The sequence below is a fragment of the Mesocricetus auratus genome, unplaced genomic scaffold, assembly GCF_017639785.1.
Source record: "Mesocricetus auratus isolate SY011 unplaced genomic scaffold, BCM_Maur_2.0 Super-Scaffold_4256, whole genome shotgun sequence".
Classification (NCBI taxonomy): Eukaryota; Metazoa; Chordata; class Mammalia; order Rodentia; family Cricetidae; genus Mesocricetus; species Mesocricetus auratus.
In genome coordinates, this window is record NW_024429182.1 from 27,474,336 (window position 1) to 27,499,461 (window position 25,126).

The 25,126-nt window shown below is 38.9% G+C and overlaps 1 protein-coding gene across 3 annotated transcripts in view; it reads left to right on the forward strand.

Moving 5' to 3' along the window:
• Rnls (renalase, FAD dependent amine oxidase) overlaps positions 1-25,126 on the forward strand; it is a 301,883-nt gene that overhangs the window by 237,232 nt on the left and 39,525 nt on the right. For 2 of the 3 annotated variants that reach the window (XM_021225074.2, XM_005063687.4), the window contains one exon: positions 14,357-14,705. The exons of the other annotated variant lie outside the window; for it this stretch is intronic. In XM_021225074.2, the coding sequence (XP_021080733.1) occupies positions 14,357-14,649 (293 nt within the window). In that variant the 3' untranslated portion in view covers positions 14,650-14,705. Of the gene's footprint in view, positions 1-14,356; positions 14,706-25,126 lie in introns of those variants that run through there. 3 annotated transcript variants of the gene reach the window in all.

Below are 25,126 nucleotides of genomic sequence, written 5' to 3' on the forward strand. Positions count from 1 at the left end.
TTGACACGTGTACTTTATGATTCCTAGATTTTTAATAATACATTATAATTATGATCTTGAAACTCTGAAGTCGGAGTGACTTGTGTTCTTACCTGGGTTGTGTGTGTGCCTTTGGGCAAGGAGATTAGAGCTCTAAGCATCGGAGTCCTCATTGGAGTTATGGAGTTCTGGTTAGGGTGAAGATAGTGAACACCATAAAACATGCAGCACAGACACTGCACGGCGTGCATTCACACCACCACTGCTTGCTACCCTAGTGAGGGCAGGAAGAGTGGCATGCAGGGGCTGTTAAATGTTCTCCTTACTGTGGTTCCTTGAGTACCTCTCAGCACATCCCACTTTTCCTCTTATTTTTTAATTCTCTTCTCTTTTGAGAATATCTCTCTTCTCATTTCATATACATAAATAGTTCCAAAATGGGATGTTCCAGAACTGATTTGATGCCAAAGGCTTTGGAATTTAGCCACAGTCTGTAAGGAACTGTGGGACAGCATCAAAACAGGACAAGTGACAGTAGTATAATGCTGTCTTTATCAGTTTGTCATTTTTTTAAACTTGAAAATTTCCCACATTTTTGCCATTTTCCTAAACTAACTTGTACAATTTTTGGTGTTTGAGATAATTTAACACATTTGTGTCTTGAGCCAACATTTCCTGGCATAAAATTATGGCCACAGAGCTCTCTTGTTTATATACCATATGTCCATAGACCTTTGGCATATTGGTAGAGGTAGAATATGGTGTGAGCTAATTTAGCAACAACAGGAAGCCTGGCAAGTGTCATTTTAAATGTTCCATTGAGTCATCTCCCACATAACTGGCCATTTCCTTTAGTTCCTTACGACAAAGCATGCAATGATATCATTCAGAGAAATATCATCCTTGATTTAGCAATTTAAAGTCACAGTTTAATTGAAGTTTATACAGTTAAATATCTCATCTTTTTACAAAATTCCATAACGTATGAACTGTCAAATGTTTGAACACATGTACATTTAATGAAGTCATTTTTTCTCAGGCACTACTGGGACTCACCCTGTCATTTAGTCATTATCACACTTACTCAAAATAGCTAAATTATTTTAAATGGCAATACTTAATAGAAAATGTTTTAAATGTCTAATGAGAAGAAAATGTCACATATTACATACATTCAAATTCATCTGAACCCAGTATTAAAACTAAATGGTGGATGCTCTTGCACAGATGTGGACACTCTAGAAGTAGCTCTGTTCCAGCAGTATTTCTTGAAAATTAAGTCTAGTTGACCTATTTAGAGTAAAGATTGATGTTGTGCTATAAAACTAACAAGTTCAGTTAATAACTTGTTATACTACATTAGGAATTAGTAATATATTCATATTTTCATCAATACACATTTGTTGAATTCTAACTGCATCAGTAATTGTACTGGATTCAGAGACATCTCTCATCCTTCAGGAAGTTTCCATACAGTCAATCAGAAAGGGTGACCACTGAGCATACAGTCAGGTGAAGTACAGTACAACACAAAGTTCTGTTTGGAAGCACAGAGCAGACTTGGAAGAAACCATAAGAAATAGTTTCTTAGGCCATTTTAGCTGTGTATTCCAGGATTGGAAGTCAGAGAGGAACAGGCCATGATAGCAGCAGAGTGTTCCAATAATACGTGAACTTTTAGGAGAGGGAGAGAGAGGGAGGGAAGAGACAGAAATAGATAGGGATATATATATGTCTACCCCCTCCATTCTCCCTCCATTCCTTTCCCCTTCCTCCTCCCCCTTACATTCTTTCACTCTCCTTCCCTTCCCCCTTCCTTTCTCCTCCTTCCATTCTTTTTCTCCTCCTTTCCAAATTTATTGGTCCCTTACCTGGTGTAAGTCAGAGATCTGTGTTTCACTCACTCCTTTACCTGCCCCAAGAGACTTAGGTTCTTCTCTATCACATAGGTAAGTGAGTTAAGGATTGGAGAACTCCAGGACCATTACAGTTCTAAGAAATAAAAAGAGAACTAGAATCAAACATAACCCCATTTAAAAGCTAGTCCTTTTCTGTGCTTTTCTAACCGCTGGCAATTTTTGAATTCCACTTTCCCCTAAGGTGACACATTGCCATCCGTTCTTCCTGGCCTAGAAGTAATCATACTAGCATTCATACTCTATTTTAGATAGTTCTCATCTACTGTCCCCATCTGATACTCACATCAGTCATGATATGAGGAAGTAAATATTGTCTCTGCTTTAAGTGGGAAAACTCAGCTTTCTGATACATACTGTGCCTATTATGATATAAGTAGCTAGCAGAAAACAGAAACTGAGGCACTTCACTTTAACCCACTTCACATCCTCTTGAGGATGAGCTGAAAGTGGACCAGGGACATAAACCTTAAGCTATAAAATTTTTAACTGAAAGCATAGGAAAAATATGTATGACCTTGGGTTTCATAAGCATTTTTAGACAGAATGGGAAAAGCACAAACTATTAAAAAAGGAAATTATAAATTATATCTGATGTATATTAAAAGCCATATTTCTGAAAGGCACCATAGGAGAATGAAAAGATACCACAGGAAAAAAAGAAAATGTTAGAAAAGCATATATCTCATAAAAAAATTAGTTTCCCAAATATATAGGGAATTCTCACAAGTCAGTAATTTAAAAAAAAACAGAAAAACCAAAACTGCAGATGATTCAACTAGTTAAAAGTGGGCAAAAGATTTGACAAATATGACACTAAAGAAGACATTTGAATTTAATCAGTGGGTCATGAAAATTTTACCCAAGAATTATATACATTGTTGAAAGAAAGGAGCAATGACCTAAGCGAACCAAAATATGCCATGAATTGAAAGACGATTAGACATGTCAGGGGCACTAAGACCCAAAGTGATGCTCAAGTCTACTGATCTGTATCCAGATCATGCTTGCCTGGGCAGCAATAAAAGACCCTATTCAAGAGGATAGAAAGATGGCTCAGAGGTGAAGAGCGGGTGGTGCTTTTGCAGAGGACCCCAGGCTGGTAGCTCACAGCCACCTGTAGTTCCAACTTCATGGGATTCAATGCCTCTGAACTCCACCAGCACTGTACTACATGTCTGCATACACACACACACACACACACACACACACACACACACACACACACACACACACACCACATAAAATTAAAAATAAATACTATATTTAGAAAACTGACTCAAGATTTTTCAAATAGAATTTCAAGTGTTCCCTAAATATCCCAAAACAATCTTTTAAAAGAAAAGCTAAATTGGAAGACTCACACTTTTCTGTTTGAAAACTACTAAAGCTGTAGTTATCAATTTAAAGTGGGACTGACATAAGGCTGGATGAGATTGACAACAGAAGAGAGAGTCCTGAAACAAACCCACATGTAATCAGCTGATTTCTGACAATGTTCCAAAGTCCATCAAATGCAGGAAGAAAAAAAAGAGTCTCACCAGCAGGGACACGGAAACAATTGTATCTCCATAAACAAGAGGACAAAGCTGGCTTCTGCTTCATACAACATACCCAAATCTACACAAAATAGAAAACACAAACTACAATAGACAATTCCTAGAAAAAAAAAAACAGGGTAAATCTTCATATTTGGCAATCTTATAAATATTACACGCACACACAAATAGAAACAATGAAAGTAAAAAATATAAGTTTAGCTATATTGGAATTCAAACCTTTGTTCAAGGATTATCAAGAGAGTACAAAGGGATTAGTGAGATGGTTCAACAGATGAGAGCTCTGACTGGCCAGAGCACTGGCTGACCTTCCAGAGGACCTGGCTCCAAATTCCCTTCACCCTCTAGGGGATCTGACACCCTCTTCTGGCCTCCACATGGAGCAGGCATACACAATATTCGCAAATGTTCCTGCAGGCAAAACACCCATAACATAAAAAAGGAAATAATAATATTTATAAAAGAAAGTAAAAGGACAAATGAAAAAATATTAGTGGGTCATATATCTGATAAGAATATCCATAGAGATTATATAAAGAACCCAATCCTACAACTAAACGGGGGAAAGCCTAGTTTAAAAACAAACTAGGCTTGAATGGACATGATGTCAAAGAAATACAGATGATTACATGAAAATGTACTCAACATCATTATTCATCAGGCAAATGCATAGCAAGACCACAGTAACATAAACCATGAACTTACAACCATTAGGGCTGTAGATTTATTAACATATGTTAATTATATAAAATAATAGTTTTCATTGAGGATGGCTATAATTTTTTAAATACAACCAATGAATATTTGTGAGGATATGGAGAAGTGAAATGTTTTCACTTTTCTGTAAGGAATATACAGTGGTTCAACAACTTAAGAAAACAGCTGAGTGGTTCCAAGTTAAACATAGAAGTAAATTATGATCATGTCATTCCACTCAACAGCTAGTTGTAAACTCAAAAGAGTAAACTGACTGTATTCAGATATTCTTGGCAGCAGTATTCAAATACCTAAATGTATAAACAGCCCAAATGTTCATCAACTGATAGAATGTGGCATATCCATACACTGAACTGCAATTCAGACATAAAAAGTATTAACTAATGATAGATGATAGCTCATAGACAAACCTGGAAAGCCATTACAGAAAAAAGTAATGGCAAAGGGTCATATCTCAAATGATTCCGTTTATGTGACATCTCCACTATGGACATTTCCAGACACAACACTGAATATATCAGCCACTCCATGGCAGGCTTTATGTTCAGGAGTAGTTGACCAACTTATAATGGACTCCACAGTTTTTTGTGTTCTTTTATTTGGTTACAGTTTGGTAGTTTTTTGTTTTTGTTTTGTTTCATTTTGTTTTTTAGTTTGGGTGTTGAGTTTGGGGGACCTTGAGGGGTTTTGTTATTGTTTGTTTTGTTTTTTTTTCTTCTTGTTTTGGAGGAGTTTTGTTATTTTATTGGGTTCTTTTTTTTTTAGAAAGAACTTAAAGTTGGGTAGGGAGGGAGGAAGAGGATCTGAAAGGACTTGGGAGGTGGAATATAAACAAAATATATTTAAATTTAAATTATTTTAAATAATAAAAATATAATTTAAAAGCCAGGCATGGTGGTGCACATTTTTAATCCCAAAATTCATGAGAGAGAGGTAGGTGGATCCCTATGATTTCAAGGCCAGTCTTGTCTACAGAGTTCCAGGACAACCAGGACCTGTCTCAAAAAATAATAAATATATATATGTATATATATATAATTTTTAAATGCTAATAAAAATGCTTTTTGAAAAGAAGAAAGTAGATTAGTGTTTGCCAATGGATGTACCTATTAGTGAATTTTATGTTATTTACCATATACAAAGAGGGATGAATAGAAAGTAAGCACAGGCATGTGTGCGCTCACACACACACACACATACACACACGAGAGAGAGAGAGAGAGAGAGAGAGAGAGAGAGAGAGAGAGAGAGAGAGAGAGAGAGAATACTGAACATCATTGGCTATTGGGGGCATGCAGTTTAGAACTTCAATAAAAGACTACTACTCATCCAAAACAATGGCTCATATAAAAGCTAGCAAAGGAAAATTTTAATAATATGCATAAATCTCAGAAGCATTAAACTGGATGGATGAAGTCAGATTCACTGTCTTCTTATATGACTCTCTAATAAAGAAAAACATACAGTAACAAGTGATCGTGGGGGCAGGGGAGTTAACCACAAAGAGCATGAGGGAATATGATTTAAAGATTGAAATGTTCTCCATATTATACATAATAGTGGTTATATGACTGTGGACACTGCCAAAGTTACAGAATAGTCCACATATGGATGTTTTTACTGTGTTTAATTTTAACTTCAATTAAGCTGACTTTAAAATTACCTGTGCCTTTTATAATCCATCATTGTCTCTCATAAGGGCACAAAGGCAACTCTTTCGTTTTTGTGGTAATGAAAGTAGAAGCCAGCTCATTTCAAGACCCCAAAATCCTTTTCCACCTTAATCCTCCATTTCAGAGAAAAAGCTCCTAGGTCCATTCAACAGGAAGGAGAACCAGAAAGGACGAATGGACAGAGAATGTGAGAGGGGATGCAGAAGTGCTGAGTGAGTGGAGAATTAAGCATTGATCGAGTTAAACATGAGAAGGAGTGATGAGTTGGAAACAAAAGTTTTTCGTCTTATCTCTGGATTCACCACTGGAAACGCTATTGCCTCTCTTTCTTTCTTTTCTTTTTCTTTTTTTTTTTTTTTTTTTTTTTTTTTTTTGGTTTTCTGAGACCGGCTTTCTCCTGGCACTCACTCTGTAAACCAGGCTGACCTTGAACTCACACAAATCCACCTTCCTCTGCCTCCCAAGTGCTGGGATTAAAGGCAGCACCAGCATCCAGCACTTCTATGTATTCTACAAGCTCAAGCAATCAAGTTCACTAGAAGACTGCTGTAGAACATTTATACTCAGATGAAATTAAAATTTATGTGCCCTCTCACCTTTCATAGTCCCCAGCGGCACCTAGGAACAAGGCAAATATTTGAATAATTAATGAGTTAATATGCTGAAAGTTGCTAAATGGCAGGGCAGTTTTCCATTAAATTACAAATTCTAAAGGGACATGTGTTGTGACTATTGTGTTGCCTGTTCTAACTGAGACGGTGCTGGAGGAAGCCATATGGTGTTCTTTATGTGTGCTTGTTCTGAATAAAGTCTATCGAAATAGGCTGCTCCAGTGCTTTCAGAACTTTAAAAGAGACCCAATATAGACCTCAGCAATCAAACTTAATGTCAGCAAAGTGTGTCCTATGCAGTTTGAGATCACTGGAGCTGCTCTGGTGGTCATATCATTGATTTGTGGCACATTCATCCTGCATCTGCCCAATGGTTTATTAAAATTGGATACACAAATACCAATAAAGGGAACAACCCCAGTGAGAGTTGACCAAACCGCATCATTTTCTCCCATGCTGAGGACATATTGTAGCCAGTAGTAATTTTACAGCAGCTCCTTGTCATACTAGACACAAGGCTTTGCAGCCGAGCATCCATAATACTGTAAGACTTTCCCTAAAGGGCAACAAAGAAATGGGCTTATGAAATCACCGTTAAATATAATAGAACATTTAAGAGATGGGTAGACCAGGGGAAAGATGAGGTGACAAACAGAATACAGACAGCACAATCAAATTTGACCTTCTCCATAGGAAGGTACTCGTGTGTAAAGAAAACTCTTTATGACTATTAGGTTCTACAGCATGTGATGAGGTGGCACTAGGATCCTTAGAAGTCACCAGCAGATGTGGTGAATCATTCAAAGAAAGAGATTTAAAACTGGGCAAAAAGGTGCAATAAATACCCCCAATTTGTCATTATTTTTCCAGTTCTGAGTCACTTTTCCATAATATTAAGTGTGTGGTTAACAGATAGTTTTAACACTATTCTTAGTGTTATAGTGACAAAGACAGATGTAACAGATATGTACTCTGTGTATACTGCTTCTGGTATAACACAAAACATAAGCACATAGAGAATATTTAAAGAATTTTAAAGTCATGAGCATTGAATGACAGTCACCCAGAAAAAGTGATCTCTTTACTCTCTGATGTGTGTAGCTTTCAAATAAGCTTTTATCATGTGTGTCTTATCTTAAACACTACTTAAAATCTTTGACTTCACTGAAGTGCAGCAACAATGTGACAACAGTGTGAACTATTAGGTTCCCCAGCTTTTGAAATTAAGGTAAATGTGTTTATATCCCAACAGACACATCCATTGTTAGTTAGCTTTGTGGTTCTGGGGCAATATAGCTGTGAAAAAAAGAACTTTCTAGGGTAATATTTATGTTATCTAATGATTGGAGAACCCTTAGTCTATAGTCACCTACACAAGGTAGTGGGAAGGCCATCGAAGAGGTAAATTGCCACTTCATAACAACTGAGAAGCACAGGAGGGGTCAAAATTCAAACATCCCCGTGGCCTAACTTCCTCCTACAGGCCCATGTTGTATGGGAACAAGCCTTTAAGACATGTGCCATTATGTCACACTTCCTCGGTTACCATGGCCCAGGTTTGCATCCATATCAGTGTGCTAGAGAAGGCAAAGAGCTGTGAAAATGTGTCCATCTGTCCCTCCATAGCTCTGCTTTCCTGCCAGTGTGGCCACTACATACCACGGATAGAGGATATTAGTAGTTGGAATTTACCTCAGGCAAGTGAATGTGCAACTCTGAGGCAATACAGTTTCCCTGAGTTCAGATAAAATTTAAGAGTCACCCTGAATGAGTCTACCAGAATGAATAAAGTTTCTGTTTTTTTAAGATATAGTATTACTATTAAAGTCACAAATGAAGACTTAGACATCTCTGCTACCAACACTCATACAAACTCAGGGGAATTAAAGTGACTCACTGGAATGGAATATAAGAATGTGGGGCCGGGCAGTGGTGGTGCACACCTTTAATCCCAGCACTCAGAAAGCAAAAGCAGGCCGATCTCTGATTTTGAGGCCATCCTAGTCTACAGAGCTAGTTCCAGGACAGCTAGGGTTATTACACAAAGAAGTCCTGTCTCAAAAATAAAATAAAATAATGTGGCAAAATTATCCAATCTCTTACAGAGCTAATTTTTCCACACAAATTACCTCATTCTATATTCTCATTTTTCACGAATCATTCTTGCCAAGACCCCCAATGAATGCCTAAAATTGAAGATAGCAATTCATCCCATGTAAACGCTGCTTTCTTTGTGTACCTATGTACTAGTGTCTGTTGGGGAAGTCCTATGTCAATAAAGCACTGCTGGCCAATAGGAATCTAGATAGGTGGGACTAGGAGTCCAAGAGAACTCTGGGTAGGAGAAACATAGAGAGTCAAGATGTAACGCCATGGAGTAGGAAGCCCGGAACTATTCTCCAGTAAAAGAAATACTTAGATTAACAATTATGGGGTAGTTACTTAAGTCAGAGCTAGCCAGTAAGAAACAAGCAAGGCCAACAGCTTCATAATTAATACAGCGTCTTGTGTGTTATTTGGGGACTACAACGCGGTAGAGCCCAGGTGACCGGCGGGTGATAAACCAAAGCGGCTAGCAAGGAAAAGGCTTCCCTTTACAAAAAGTGTCAAGGTGTTTTTTATTATAACTTAGACACAACAGAAGATTAACAATAAATAAAGCACAATAAGACAACTAAAGTACCATCACTGTAATAAAAGGTCTAGGAAGAACTGCTATGAGGCAGGTAGTGCATATAGCGTGGACATGGTAGATGATGGATTCCCATTATGGACAGATGAGAGGCTGCATGAGAACTTGTCGGGCTCCTCGGAGCTGGGTGTCACTTTATGAGTATGAATTGCTCGCTTCTGAAATACCTTTTGTCTTCAGTTACACATTGTAAAGGAACCGTGGGAGCAAACCATAAGTGGTGAGAGAGACTCATGTTTGCACGGTACTATCCTGTGTATCTGCTGGGGGTCTTGAAATACCCTCACTGTGGAGAAGGAGAACTACTGGGTGCCATCAGAAACATATTGGGGGATCCACACATGTTTCAGATATGTTGCTTATGTTTTGAAGTGATTGACACATGCTTTTTCACAATGAAAAATGTGAAGTATAAACCGGGCAGAGTGATACATGCCTTTAACCTCAGCACTCAAGAGGCAGAAGCAAGCAGATCTCTGTGAGTTTGAGGTCAACCTGGTCTACAAAGCTGCACAGAGAAACCCTGTCTCGAAAAAAACAAAACAAAACAAAACCAAAGGAGAAGGAAGGAAGATGTGAAGTATTGTAGGGAAAAAAACTGAAAATTCTACAGAAATGCCTTCTTCTGTCCAAACAGTAATTTTTTCAATGATCTCAAGAGTTGTAGGGATATCCACAATACCAGGTTCTTCAACATAGATGCAAGCGCAGGTGATGAAACCATAAAGACACTTCCTCTACACCAAAATGGCAGATTGACAAAAAAAGCCTACATCCCAGATCATATCTCTTAATTTATATCAAAATCATCTCTTTTAAAAGCAGCTACCTTCCAGAGCCTGCATCTCTAAGGAGAAGCACAAAGTGCAAGGCTTGGTGGCAGAGAATGGGTCACCACAGCTGGATATGGAGGCTGGGAAAGTGGAGCTGCTAACCGCTTCACTGTGACACTCATGGTATTGTTAGCTCCTGGCTCTGAGCGCCATGGGTTAGGAGTCATCTTCTCCAACTCTGTTTTCCCACAATTGCTGATTTTTGTATATGTGGTTCTGCAGAACTACACCTGCAGACAAAGCTTTCTTTCCAAATATAGTTGGGAGCCAGGAATGACATTCTGTGAAAAGGCAATAGTCTGTAGGGAAATTTCAAGGATTTTACAAAGAACTGTCATTGGACTTACAACGTAGAGGAAGTGACTCTGCTCCGATCCTTTTTCTTCATATTGAAAGATCTCTAGTGTGTAGAAAGGTGGGGCATGAGGCCTAGCGTTAGTTGAAAGAAAGAGAAAAAAAAGAATAATTTATTCCTGTATTCCTTATTACATTTGTTCTTTAGTCTTCTGATTATAGTTGGTGTATAGGATCCTAATCAACTGGCAGTGCTACTTGGAGCACTGAAGCAAAGGTGTTACAGCCACTTCTGCACTCAGTGGAAACAAACAGTACAATCCACTAGTGACGTCTGTCCGGAGTTCCTGTACATGTCACCCTGATCCACTGTGGCACTGTTGGAGACACTAGACTAGGCTCTGGATTCAATACACTTACCTTTGTAGATACAGAATCGATTCTCTGATTAGTAGCTATTCCTGTCCGTTCTACATGATGCTGTCCACTTAGGTAGACTGAGAAAATGAACAAATGTGTCTGGATACATTAAAATCCAGACAATGAGGTTCTGTACATTGGACAGGCCCCGCCTCAAGGGTGCTGGCACTCTTTTATTATCTTTTTGTACTTACTATGAACATCTCCTCTGTTAATCTATTTAATATTTGTCTTATTTCACCCATTATAAGATACCAACAAGGAGCCAGGAGATAGTCAAGATATGGGTTTCATACATGTGAACCTGGTTATTTTCTCATTAAAGCGGGTAAGCCCTGAACCACAAATTATTTCATTGTTTAAGCAGTCTGGCCAGTCTGGAAACTTTTGTTCCACTAAAAAGAAACTCCAGTTAAACTCTTTTTCTATAATGTATGATCTGAACCTACTGAGGGGCTATTGGTGGCTCAAGGGAAAACCCCAAGAGAACCCAATGATGCACTCATAAGAAAACCATGTCGTCCGTGTTCTAGACAGTACTAAGAGAAGATGGGCGGTATGAGGGAGAGCATGGCTGTCAGGGGTCAGCAGCTCTGTGTCATCATAGGAAGGAGTCTCGGAAAGACTTACTTATTCAGTATATATCTTCATTAACTTTTTGTATTTGCAAAAGATGTATAGTTATGATGAAAATAATGTGTGTGTGCATGTGTGAATGTGTATGTATCTCTGTGTCTTAGAGTTTCTATAGATATGGTAAAACACCATGATTAAAAGCAACTTGGAGAGGAAAGGATTGATTCCATCTTACTCCTCCAGGTAACAGTCCATAGCTGAGGGGTGTGAGGGCAGGAGCTCAAGCAAGGAAGAAACTGAAGTAGAGGCCATGAAGGATCACTGTTTCTTAGCTTGCTCAGCCTGCTTCCTTATATTGAAGGACCACCTGCCCAGGGATGGCACCAAGCAAATGTGCTGGGCCCTCCCAAATCAATCACCTAGCAAGAAAATGTGCCACCGACTTCCCTACCAGCCAGTCTTACGGGGACATTTTCTCAATTAAGATTCCTTCTTCCCGAGTATGTCTAAGTTTGTGTCAAGTTGACAAAGCCCAGTACCTAATGTATAATTTTAAAAACAAAGCATTTTAAGTAGTTATCTAGCTTTATGTACCTAGGAAATTTACACACAGGGTATAACTCATTGGTCCACATCTACGTAGAGAGTATATGAGGAATAGACACACCCATGATATCCCCACTTGTGGTGTTTTTAGTTCCTTCCAGTAGCCATAGCCCTAATGAGCCTGAGCACTCTTAAACTGACAAATAATAAGCAGAAGGGAGCTCTGGGGAAAATGTTCTGCTCACTTGTGAGCTGGTAATTCATCGGTGCCATATAATTTAATTTACTCAATAGTAAATGCCAGATGCCAGATCACATGGCTGAAAAAGTGGGCCACTGATTAGCCAGCCAGCAGTTTGGATGAAATCAATCCCATTGCACTAAAGGTGGAATTACCCAGTGAGGAAAATATGAAAGCGTGGAGTATGTTTTGGCAAGTGTCTTCAGCCATGTGAAGCAGAGCGTCCTGAAAGAGAGGATCCTGTCATTGTCAAAACCACAATCTCTCATAATAATACAGCCCTTGGCTATGCTTCCAGCCACAACCAGGAATCACATCTCAATAGTTGTATTTAAAATACATATAGGGCTGAAAAAGCCCTGTGGAAATTCAAGTTTCTCTGGTTTGCATGTGTGGCATGGCTGTACAGAAAGAACTCTTGCCTGCTCTAGGTGGCGATACTCCTGGGTTATATGTCTTCATTCTTTCCCCGATGTTAGAGGAAGCAAATCCTCTAAACCCTTACTTTGGTACCTACCCTCCATGAAGCCACTGGACAAGGACCTACCATGTGATACTTAGTGTGATAAAGCCCTGGCATAAAGGCCGGCTGGGTTCCCACTGTCTTAAGCTTGTCTGTGTTGGTATTCTATGGAGTTTGGGATGTTCAGTAGCCAACCAGCTTAGTGTCCAACATAACTAAATTTAACTCTCCCTTATGGCCTCATCCACTCAACTCTGTGAATACTCTTCCTGGAAATAACTTCTGCCTCTATCATTTCAAAGATCTTGTTATAAAAAAGTAAAATAGGTCTCTACCTTCAGCCTGTTGTCCTCCCTTTAAGTAGCATATTCTACATACTCAGTGGCTAGTTTTCTTATTAGTTATTACATCTTTAATGTATGAAAGTCTGTATGCCTTCTATCTGTCCTCTCTGCCATGTCCCTTCCTCTACACTACCCCTATCCCAACATTCATGTATGCACAAGTGTGTGTGTACACACACACACACAAAGAGAGAGAGAGAGAGAGAGAAACCTATTCCTCTGTAGTTTCCTAAACACCTACAGAATAGGCATTTACATATGCTGCTTCTCCTTGGAATGACCTTAACTTTCAAGCCCACGCATCCATCAGACTCAACACAATCTCCTACATGGATTGGTAGCACTTAATTAATTGCATAGGTGGATATACCCATGAAATGCAGCCTACAAATGCTAAACCACCTTCCAAACACATAGGAGGTGCTCAGTAAATATCAGAAGGAAGTCACTCTCTGGTCTAGGACAGGGATGTGCTGAGACAAGACCTCTGAGAACAGTGAACAGAAAATACGTGAGGAAGGAGGGGCAGAGAGGATAGATGTCTAGTTCTGCTCACCCTGCTTAACAAGTATCATAGACTTAGTGTGCCATGTGTGCAAAAGAAGCATGTTTCTCACAGTGCTTCTTGGGAGCTGGGAAGGACAAGGACAAGGCACTGACAGGGTCACTGTCAGCTGAGGATCTGCTTCTTCATAGTTGGTAGATTTTAACTGTGTGCTCCATGGTAGAAGCTTTCAGCAACTCCCCCTGTGTTTTTATAAGAGCACTAATCTTACACAGTGCCTTTCACCTCCCAGTGGTCCTTTCCTCTAATACCATTACCATTGGGCTCAGGAGCTGTCTTGGTTAGGGTTACTATTGCTGTGATAAAACACCATTACCAAAAAGCAAATTAAGGGAGCAGTATTTGGTTTATACTTCTATACCACTGTTCATCATCAAAGGAAGTCAGGGCAGGAACTCAAAAAGGGCAGGAACCTGGAAGCAGAAGTTGATGTAGAGACCATGTAGGGGTTGCTTACTGGCTTGCTCCTCGGGGCTTTCTCTGCCTGTATTCTTGTAGAACCCCAAACCACCAGCCTAGGGATGCCACCACCCACAATGGATTGGGTCTTCCCCATCAAGAAGGTCTTCCCCTAATTAAGAAAATGCCTTAGAGGGTTGCCTTGTGCTCCCCTCCTCTCAGATGACTTTAGCTTATGTCACATTAACATAAAATTATCCAGCACAGGATAACAACATGCAAATTTGGAGAGGGCAGATAAGCATTCAGACCGCATTTCCAGTTACTTCGTAATTGAAATTTTAAGCATTTGAGAACATGTATACAAATATTTTGGCAAGAGGTAACCTTTGGGATAGTCTTTTTTTTCCATGTGTAAAATTTTATTTTTTTCCAGGTATCAAAAGCCTAGTAGGCATTGCCGTGACAGTGCAGTGACACACTAAATGTCAACTCCAACCTTTTTTCCTTCATTTTTGCTTCTTTCAGGTTATAAACTCAGCTGCCAACTGTCCCGGCCAGATGACTCTCCACCTCAACCCTTCCCTGGTGTGTGGAGGGGATGGATTTACTCATTCCAACTTCGATGGCTGCATTGCCTCAGCCCTGAGTGTCCTGGAAGCTCTGAAGAATCACATTTAGGGTCTTGTTTCTACGTTGACTTGGGATTTTTTTGTTGTCACAGATCTCTGTTATTAGTTACTCTGTTTTCCATTTTGTGGAGAGAAACTACTTGGAAAAAATGTTTCCAGTTAACTGTCATTTTCTCATGTGAAATATAAAAACAATGTTATAATTTTGATAGCTACTACCCATAGTAAAATGATAATTTCTTAGACTTTGTCCCTTCTGCTGCTTCTCTGATTTTCCATGACCAATCCTTCTTGGATTAAAATGGTGCTAATGAGGAACAAATAACCCATCCCCAGAATTATACTAAATCAAAGTTCCCATTCAAGGGCCCAAAAATTTATTATCCTTTTGAAAACTTCAGTTCTGAAGAAAGAACAATCATTATAAAGTCTCACACATATCCTTGAATTGACATTTTTGCAAATAATTGAAATACAAGATTTCTCTAAGATGTGAATTAATTTTTGTTTCTCATTTACTTTCTGAATTATTAAGGCTCTGAGTAGTAGGTCACATATATCACTAAACTGCAGTTTGAAGAACAGCTTGACCCACAAAGGGACCCTACAGATTGACAGAAAGTGGCATGAATCGTCTTCATTTCCCAAGTCACACAATACTTTTTAGCCTTAAATCAAATTCCAGTCTTCATATGTGAGATAAAAGTTAAGCAGAACTGAGAGGAAGTTTATCTGTCTTTAACACTAGATCACTGTGGTTGGTGCTATCCATTATAGCACTTGGACTGTGCCACAGCTAATGAATTGTCTGTTGTTCAACAAAGTCCTACTGAACAGAAATAGATTTTAAAAATCTGTCAGTATTTTCTAACTTAGCAGTATGGCATGTCACCCATATACTTCAGTATCTGGTCCCATGATTGCTAGCTGAAGAAAATAAGCCTCGGGCTTCCAAACAAGCTATTTGTTGTGACTTTGGAAAGCACATTAATGACAGTTTGTCTTTTAAAAATGTGGGTATAAGGGTTTAGAGTACATTTAGGAGTTCTGCTGCCTTATTAAGTGGTGGTAGTAGGTTCTCCTCTAAGATCTATAGCCTTATGTGCCTGGGGTAGTTAACTAGGTTTCTAGTATCAGGCATAATTTTCATCTTGTTGAGAAGATTTTGAGTCCTATTACACAGTTGGTTACCACCAAGATATGAATACTATTGCTTTAAGGATATCTTGCCATGCTGGTCATTGTTGTGGCCATAGGTATTACAGCTGGATAGGACTATTGGCCCTTCCTTCCCTTGTTAGCCAGCTTGTATAGCACCTCCCAGTACTATGAAAACTTGTTTCAGGGAGGAGGCTTTCGGGTCAGATCTAGCCTTATTCCTCCCGTGTACTGTGTCCAAGTGTCCTCAACAATAAGGTCTTATCTCCACTCTTTAGGAGGCAACATCAATAGCTTATATTGTTTGGGGATGTCTCTTTAATTCTCCTGGCTAACAACTGAAAAGGGGGTTTCTCATGCCTTATGATGGGTTTTTTGTTCACCTATGGCTCTGGGAGTAGCATTGTCAGCATAATTTACCATGACTTCATCTAAACTATATTGACCACTCATCAAATAAGTCTTTCTTTGTGGCTGACAGAAAGCATTACAGAAAGTCACAGCTGGTCAAAAGGCAAAGAATAACTGACTATGAGATGCCGGCCCCAGTGGGTATATCTACAGGACAGCTACTACACATTTTGGAAGAGTGAGCAAAAAGATTTAATAGTCAGAGGACCAGGAAATCTGCTGTGAAATTGTGCCTCCTATAAATAACAGGAAAGCTGCACTCAGGATACCTCAGCAGTGTTAACTACCTGTACAAGACCTGAAGAAGGACACCAGTGGACAGCTTAAGGTAGAAAGGGGAAACCTCATGGGGTCCCACCCCTGAACAAAGAACTATAGGTAGCTAAGGAATGTTGAGAGAGAGAAAATTCGTCTTTCCCAGGGAGAAGACTCCTAACTGGTTATCAAGTTCCAGCTGGTCAGCTCTGAAATCACATACATAAAGCAATACTAAACAGATTTCAGCATATTTTCTTTTGATATTTATACATATATGTAACAATAATAATTAAAGAAAAAGAGGCCATGAATTTGAGAGTGGGAAGTAGACACGGGAGGGACTGAAGGGATAGGAGAAATGATGTAATTATATGTAGAGTATAGTTTTCCTCCACCCACCGCCTGGGCTCTGTCACAGTTGTAGTCCCCAAATAACACACAGGATGCTATATTAATTATGAAGCTGTTGGCCGTTTGCTTGTTTCTTACTGGCTAGCTCTGACTTAAGTATTTAACCCATAATTGTTAATCTAAGTATTTCTCTTACCGGAGAAAAGATCTGGACCTCTTACTCCTCTGGTGGGCTACATTGTCTCTCTTTCTGCCTCTTTTTCCCAGATTCTTCCTTGACTCCTTGCCCCCCTATCTTGCTTCCCTATTGGCCAACAGTGCTTTATTGACATATACACAGGACTTTCCCATCATCTCCTCTTTTTTTGTCTAAATAAAAAGAAAGGTTTTAACTTTAATATAGTCAAATTATATATAACAGAACAGTATCAAGTAAGAACATAACTACAATATTTTGTCCATTAACATCTATCCTATCTTTGTGAGTCTAAAGTCTTATATGTAGCTTATTTTTTATCATAACTAGGGAAAACTATAATTATAGCTATTGTCTTCAACTCCATCAAAGACCACAAAAGGATAATATATAAACACTAGGATTGACAGAGACATCTTGCTGCCTGGACAGTTACCTGAAGTTTTTCTGTAATGTTGGGGCATCCATCTTCAGCCCATAGGCCACAGTGTGTCTGGAAGACTTCTCAGCAAAACAGGAAATTTTAAACTGTCCATCTGCATTGGCAGTCTGTCATTCATTTTTCTATGTCCTGTAGAAGCAGGAACCCTGAAAGACTGTTTGAGTTTAGTAGTCTGGGTCCTACATGTCCAGTTCATACAGCAACAGTCAAGCAGTCCAGGCAAGAGCAATTTCTTGTCTAAATGGCTAATCTTGTCATGTTGAAAGCAAACTCCATAACGAGTTTCTTTGATGTCCATCTTCCTCTCAAACATAATTGGTGTTGTCAGGAGCAGACATTTCTCATTGTCAAGAAAAACCCTAAACCGTTTTAAATATCATTTTCTGAAGGTCTTTGAAAGGTTTGAAAGACTATCTATCTATCTCAAATACATCTCTATATATCTAGAAAAGCTAACTTACCTAACTATAAGTTCTGTCTATTAAAAGTAACTATCTATAGTCTGTATTTAATTATGCATTATGTTTTAAAAGATCAGTATAAGCACAATACTTAATCAAGAGGAGAAATATACATATAAAAATTGACCTTGACATTGTATCAATAAATGAAAAACCATACCAATACAAAATATTCATTTCTAAACCATAATCCCTTTTTACCTTTAAAAAGAGATTGGTTGTGATCATTAACCGATTATAAGCAACCCCATTTAAATGAAAACAAAGATTTATAAACAATATGGGAATTTGGACGTTGCTCATTCCAAACTGCTTCCTGCTGATAGGGGGTGCTGTCCATACCATGGGGATCATGACAAAACTCAGAAACCTCTAACAGTCCTCATTTTTGTGGTCTGTAAGGCTGTATCATCTTGTCTTAATTAATTGTTGGAACATCTGACCCATTGCTTCCAGGGGTCTTGGTTCATCAAACCACAGAAGCCTGGAAAGAATCCACAGCTTTCCATTTTCTGTGGAAACATAAACAAAAACTCTTTTTCCAAGTAACTTGTTCTTATATTTGAAATTAGAGGTCAAAGTATTTTTTGAAATATATAAGTTGGATTAATTCAGCAGCATTTGTAATCAAGTATACTTTAGCAGTTTTTCCTTCTTTAGCAATCAAAAAACTGAAAAGCACAATAGCATACAGTATCCAGACTCTGTGTATTTTCCATCTTTACATGGCTTACTTATTTATCTATAATTACTACTCTATTTTTTTTACTTTTATTTATTTCTCTGAGATGGGGTTTCTCTGGAAATCCACCTGCCTCTGCCTCTGGAGCAGATCCTACCAGCGTGTGCCACCACAGCCAGCTTCTCTATTTATTTACCACTATGCCGTTTTATTTTCTCTCTCTTAATCTTACGTATATTTTAAACACACTATAAACCTTTAGAGGTTTTTCTTTACCTGAATCTGACTTTACTGTAAGTCTTTGTGCCTTATACAGGCTAAAGAACATTGCTAAAATTAAAGCAGAAACAGTCTCTGGTTTTCCAACATGGAGGGCGTAAGTTTGACTCCTGTTCACCACCTTAGCCTGTGCTGACATCTAGCAGCATGGTGTTGGCTTAGAGATGTGGTCACTGCCACTGCCAGATGCTCGTGCACACCATTTAATTGTTAGTAGAGCCTCTTAAAAGAACCTTGTTTTTGTTTTTGTTTTTTGCTTATGCTGAGTCAGGAAGACTCCCGTAAGCGAGCCACATGAGTCTCTGCTTGTCTCCAGCAAAACAGAGCCCACCTGAGAAAAATGCTGCTATCAAGAAGCCGTTCTTCCCTCTGTTCTTTTGTTTCTAAAATCCCTTTTAATCTTATGTCATTCTACGTGGAAATTCATGATTTCACTTCTGACACCATATGTATAATTTTCCTCCGCCTGGGCTCTGCCACAATTGTAGTCCTCAAATAACACACAGGACGCTATATTAATTATGAAGCTGTTGACTATTTTCTTGGTTTCTTACTGGATAGCTCTGACTTAAGTATCTAACCCATAATTGTTAATCTAAGTATTTCTCTTACCTGACCTCTTACTCCTCTGGTGGGCTACCTTGTCTCTCTTTCTGTCTCTCTTCCCAGATTCCTCCTTGACTCCTAGTCCCACCTATCCTCAAAACCCACCCCTAGTGGCACGCCTCCTTCAACAAGTCCACATCCACTCCAACAAAGCCACGCCTCCTAACCCCTCCAAATAGTTCCATCAACTAGGAATCAAATACCCAAATATATGAGCCTATGGGGGCCTTTCTCATTCAAACCACCACAGTCCCACACCCTGTTCATGTGGTGCTGAGTACAGAGCCCAAGGCTTTGTGTATTCTAGGCAAGTACTCTACCCACTAACTACGTTTCCAGCCCCGTGTTCCTTCATGTTGAAAGCAAACAAACAGTAGTTTCAGACTCCTAAACAAGAAAAAATGTGTCCAAAGAGTTTGTCCCTCGGTAGTGTTTAATACATTCACCTGCTTGTTCTTGCCACATGCATACTACACAGACACTGACAGACCTTTCTGGTTTATCAACAAATAAGGACCTGTTCCTCTCGCATCTGAGGATATCTTGCATTTTAGCAATAAAGGAGCAAAACTCAAAACTATAAATGCCTGCATGTGGCTGGTGTCACTTTGTTTGAAAGCGTAGAAAGGAAAAACAAAAATGTAGTTTCTGACATAAAGTAATGAAAAGTGATTTACTGCATGACACCTGTCCATGTTTGATGAATATTTGTCTTTATTTTTTTCTTTCAAGTGTCTAAAAAGTCATTCAAAACTGCCTTTATTATTTTGTTTTAAACAGATATATGTCTGAAGCCGTTGGGCAGAAAGTGTTGTGAACCTTTAAGAACAGTGGCATACTTATGTCCTACAAGTGAAGAAGAACTTGTAATGTGTGAGATGGATTAGTTATATAATCCTCCTTCCAGGCCCTGACTAGCATGCTTCATAGCTATTCATTCCAAGCATGTTATCCTGCCACTTCTGCACATTTTGTTAGAGGCTGACAAAGTGAGCAGATCCCCCCCCCAATACCTAGATCCTTGTCACTTCACTGTTTCTCTCCTTCCAAAGCCCCCTACTGCCTTCCCATTTCCACTTGCCTCTTGCCCTTTAGAAAAGAAATAGCTAAGGAAATCCATGTCTTGGTAGCTGTTAGAAGGATGCTATAAGGCTGTAGGGCAAGACTGTCCACCATTACTGCCTTGAGACTACGGGAGTCAGCGGTGCTTCCAACAGTGCTGGGTGTATTTCTACTTCACAAGACCACACATCACCAGTGTATATCCAAGTAAGGACTTTTATTAGTCAATCCAGGCAAAGAGAGCTGCTGTGTTTTGAAAGGCACATGTTCTAGTGAGAAATGGCTTGAGAGGCGGGGTTATTTAATACTTGTTAACTGATAAATATAGCCTTTGCCAAAATGAAACTTTATGATGCCTATTGAAAAGCTTAATTACTGAACTGTGTCTGTGCATCTTGCTAGGGCAGCCACGGTGACAGATTATTGCAGTGGAATAGTGTTTGCACCTTTGGCATTTCTGAAACAGAAGGGTATGACTAAAATCACAGGGAAAGCAGTAATAATCACAACCATATATCACTGAGGAGAAAAACACTCTTCTTTGAGTCACTGAGTTTTCTGCACACAATGCCATCATACACACTCCCCCCACCCCCACCTACCCAGCACTTTGTTCAGGGGAAAAGAACAAGGTCAATTTTACATTCTTTGAGCAATCCATCCTTATGGAAGTATGTGGGTATATATCTGTCCATGTTGCTCATCTTCCCAAGGCCCCTGTGAAATAATCAGGACAGAAAATTCTTGTCCACACTCAACAAATAAAGAAATGAAGACCTAGAGGTTGGCCAATCAAGGTCATATAATGACATGCCGGGACAAGAACCCACTCTTCCCATGACCCATTTCAGTCACTGGCATCACTCGGCTTCCAGATGAGCATGGCAATTACAACTGGCTGAAACAGTCACTGGGGTACAGTCCACACCATGTGGTCTTCTTACTGTCCCTTCATTTCAGAGAACTACGACTAATCCCGGCATAATATATATAGGAGTTTGATGTGGAATAAAATCTCCATAAGTACCTGCTACGTGAAGTATACTCCTCTCAGCTCTGTTTCCATTGGCTGGTTTATCACCTTCTGGTGGGGAGGGGGAGCAGCGGGGGCACTTGTTGTGAGAATGACCTAATGAACGTCCACCCAGTGGTACTTGTTTCACCTCCAACCCATCTGTCCTTCTGTACGTGTTTCTGTCTGTCCATTTGCTCCCGTTGCTTCATTCTATTCTCCTCCCTTCCTTGAATCTCCTCTAGGTGTTCCTCCTGCTCCTGATAATTCATTTCCATGTGTAAATCTGATCCCACTGCAATCCACAGTATCTGCACTTCCTTGTTTTTGTATGTCAGGATTTGGTGGTGATTGTTACTCTTGTTTGTAAAATTTTTAAATATTTAATGTTTATTATTCCACAACTCTAGTTTCTGATTTCCAAATGCAAAAAAAAATGTAATGAAAAACTTAAAACCTGACTGTAGCTTTCCCTTCTTTCCTTTCTTTTCTTTCCCTTCTTTGTTTCCCTCCCACTCTTTTCTCTTCCTGTCTCCTTTTTTTTCAATATTTTCTTTGTTTTTAAGAAAAACCATACAGAAGCTAGTCTCACAATGCTACCTAAATACAATCCCCAGTGAGTTCTACAGATACTCAATTGACTCCTAGCTGAGTCCTAGCTAGGTGTGGACAAAAGGGGATCCTCTCCTAAGTCACATTTTACCAATGATAGTAGTAATAATAACAACTGACACTTATTGAGGGTCTTCTACATAGAGAGCATAATGTTAAATACTTATAGCATATATAATAACCCCAGAACAATCCTAAAGTCAGTACAATTAGTATCCATGTTTTATATATGGAAGGATAAGACATAAAAACTTAGTGTAAGATCACACATCTAGGAAGTAGTGGACTTATGAAGCCACTATGAATTAAGGTTTTAAAAATGAATACTAGAGACAGTAGTGTATCTGCATACTCAGGCTCAGTTCTAAAGTAGACAATCTTCAGTAGTGTGTAGTTCTTTGCATTTTATAAGAAAAAGACTATTTGTTGCAGAGAACACTCTTATTTTGTAATATCCCCACTTATCGACCTTTATTGGTTCCTTTATGAGGACTATGTTGACACTGTTTTGCTCAGCTGTGGCTGTCAACTCACAGATCCTAAAAGAAAAAGAGAAGGAAGTCTTAGCTCTCTCAGGAAGACTACCATTCTGTCTCATGAATTTTTAATTTAATTTTTTATTTAAAAGTTATTTGTGTCTGTATATCAATGTGTGATTCTGTGCATGTGAGTGGAGTGCCCCCAGAGGCCACAAGATGGTGTTGGATCCCCTAAGGCTGGAGTTATAGGTGGTTGTGAACCACCCAATGAGTGCTAAGAATCAGAATCATCCCATGGAAGGGCAGTATGTGTTATTAACTACAGAGCCATCTCTCAGCCCTCATGAAGGTTTTGATGCAGCTTGACAGAATGCTTTGAGTTTCTGAATTCTATCCTGGTTGACTGAGGTGGTTTGGGCTTTTGAATACATGATACTTAGGGGTGCTATTTGGACAAGCATAGAAGGTGTGGGGAAGTATGTCACGGGGGACAGCTATGAAGTTTTGTCTTAGTTACTGCTCTGTTGTTGTGAAGAGTCACCATGACCTGGGTAACTGATATGAGAAAGCATTTGATTGGGACTTGCTTACAGTTTCAGAGGGTGAGTCCATGATCATCCTGGTGGGGAGCATGGTGGCAGGCAGAAGCTATGGTGCTGGAAAAATAGCCAAGAGCTTACACTTGACCTGAAAAATGGAAGCGGGGGGGCATTGTTTTCTTAGGATTACTTCCTGCTGAAAGGGGATGATGAAGACTCCATGGGATCTTGTAGGAAAAAAAATTAGTGACAAAAAGTCTCAAGAGACTAGCTGTAACATTTGTAGCTAGTCTCTGTGTAGCAGGAGATGCTTGACTGAGTTCTTATCCAAAGCTCTGGCCAGGGTGTAATAAGAAGATGCACCATTTCAGCTAGCTGGTCTAGAGTTGTCTAGAGCATTATATTCCCAAACTGGTTTTCTGATGGTGTTTGCTAGTTCAAAGGCATCAAGTTGAATCAAGTGGAATCAATGAAGTGGGGCCCCATCTTCTTTCCTGAGAGTTTAAAGATTGCTCTTAGGAATTATTTTGTTCACTGTGGAGAACTTAAACATTAATATCAGCATAGAAAGTTTAACTTCCATAGGTAAACATACAGGGAAAGGTAACAATAAGGATGAGATTAAGAATGAGGAAAATTAGGATTTTAGAGAAGACAGAATTAAGACAACATAGTCCTAGATTTTGTTTTCTTTTGTCTTATAGCAATGGTCTTTTGATTTGAGACAGAAACTCTGAACTTCATTTTAAAAACACGTATGAATTTGGAGAAGGAGGACCCAGTTCAACTCCAAAGCCAGGTTTGATTTTTATGTGAATTGGAACTATGATTGTGCTGGGAAGTAAGAAGAAAAGAGTTTAGTATAAATATTTTACCATATATCAGATTCTTCTTTGTATGATGGTTCTTTTTGGATAGCTATCCTTGTTTTTTAGACAAATACATGTTTGGTGTCTTTTTGCTTTTTGGAGATTTTTTTTCTGTTTTCCTGTAAAGACAAGAACAAAACAGTCCCACTACCTTTGTGAGGTCTCCATACAATTCGTGGGATATACCTTTTTGGATGACCTATCATTTCTCCTCATCAAGAAGTGTCTCCTGACAACTGTAATTTAATATATTGTACATCCATTACTGGCTATACTTCCTTTCCATTTTTTGTATGTTGTTCCAGGATTTAGTATATGAAACAATAATCCATCATGATGTTCTTTCAAATAATATATTTGGATATTTCACATATAATTTTCTTGTAATAATATATTTCCATTGTGCTCTATACTCTATGGCCATACATTTTTTGTTCCTTAGCTTATTTGCTTATTTGGTCTTAAAACCTTTCTTTCTTCCTCTTTCTTTCTTTCTTTCTTTCTTCCTTCCTTCCTTCCTTCCTTTTCTCCTTTCCTTTTAAAAATTCAGGATGAAATACAGACATTTATGATGATGGATATATTTGTTACCCTCTGCTAACCACCAAATTTTCCTTTCCTTCATCTTGGCTTAAAAAGCTTGTGTATGTTTTGTGTGCTTTTCTAGTATGCAGGGTGGAAAAGACAGTCCTTCAGAAGTTCATTGTATTCACCTTTTCTGACTAAATTCATTATAATAAATGCAATTTCTTAGAAAAAAAGAAGTTTCTCCTGTTTAAAATGGATCTTGATTAACTTTGATGGTATCCAAAGCTTTTCTTTTCCTGTAGAAACAAAGGTGAAGCCCCCTACTCCAATATAACACATATCCTGGTTTCCATACTGAGGTCAATACATCCTTGAAGTACACAACTGATTTAGTTAGATTTTTTTCTATTGTCCAGTGTCTTTCTGTGGCTGTTCAATTTTCTCATAGCATATGAAGCATACAAAGGTATAAAGAAAGCAGTAGTCTCTTATGGCATGCACTTACCATATGTGAGGGAATTAGTAGAGTCATGGGCAAAGAGTAATAGGGTGACCCCTAAGGATTAGGGCCAATTAATATCAGCTGTCCTTGAAAATTTGTCTCAAATCAAATGGAGGGCCTTATGGAGGGAAGAGGCTACAGTTTTTGAACTTCAAGGCTCAAAGAAAGGTTATAAAGCTCCCCAAGATAAAATTCTTGGTGAGGGTCTTTATGCTAATA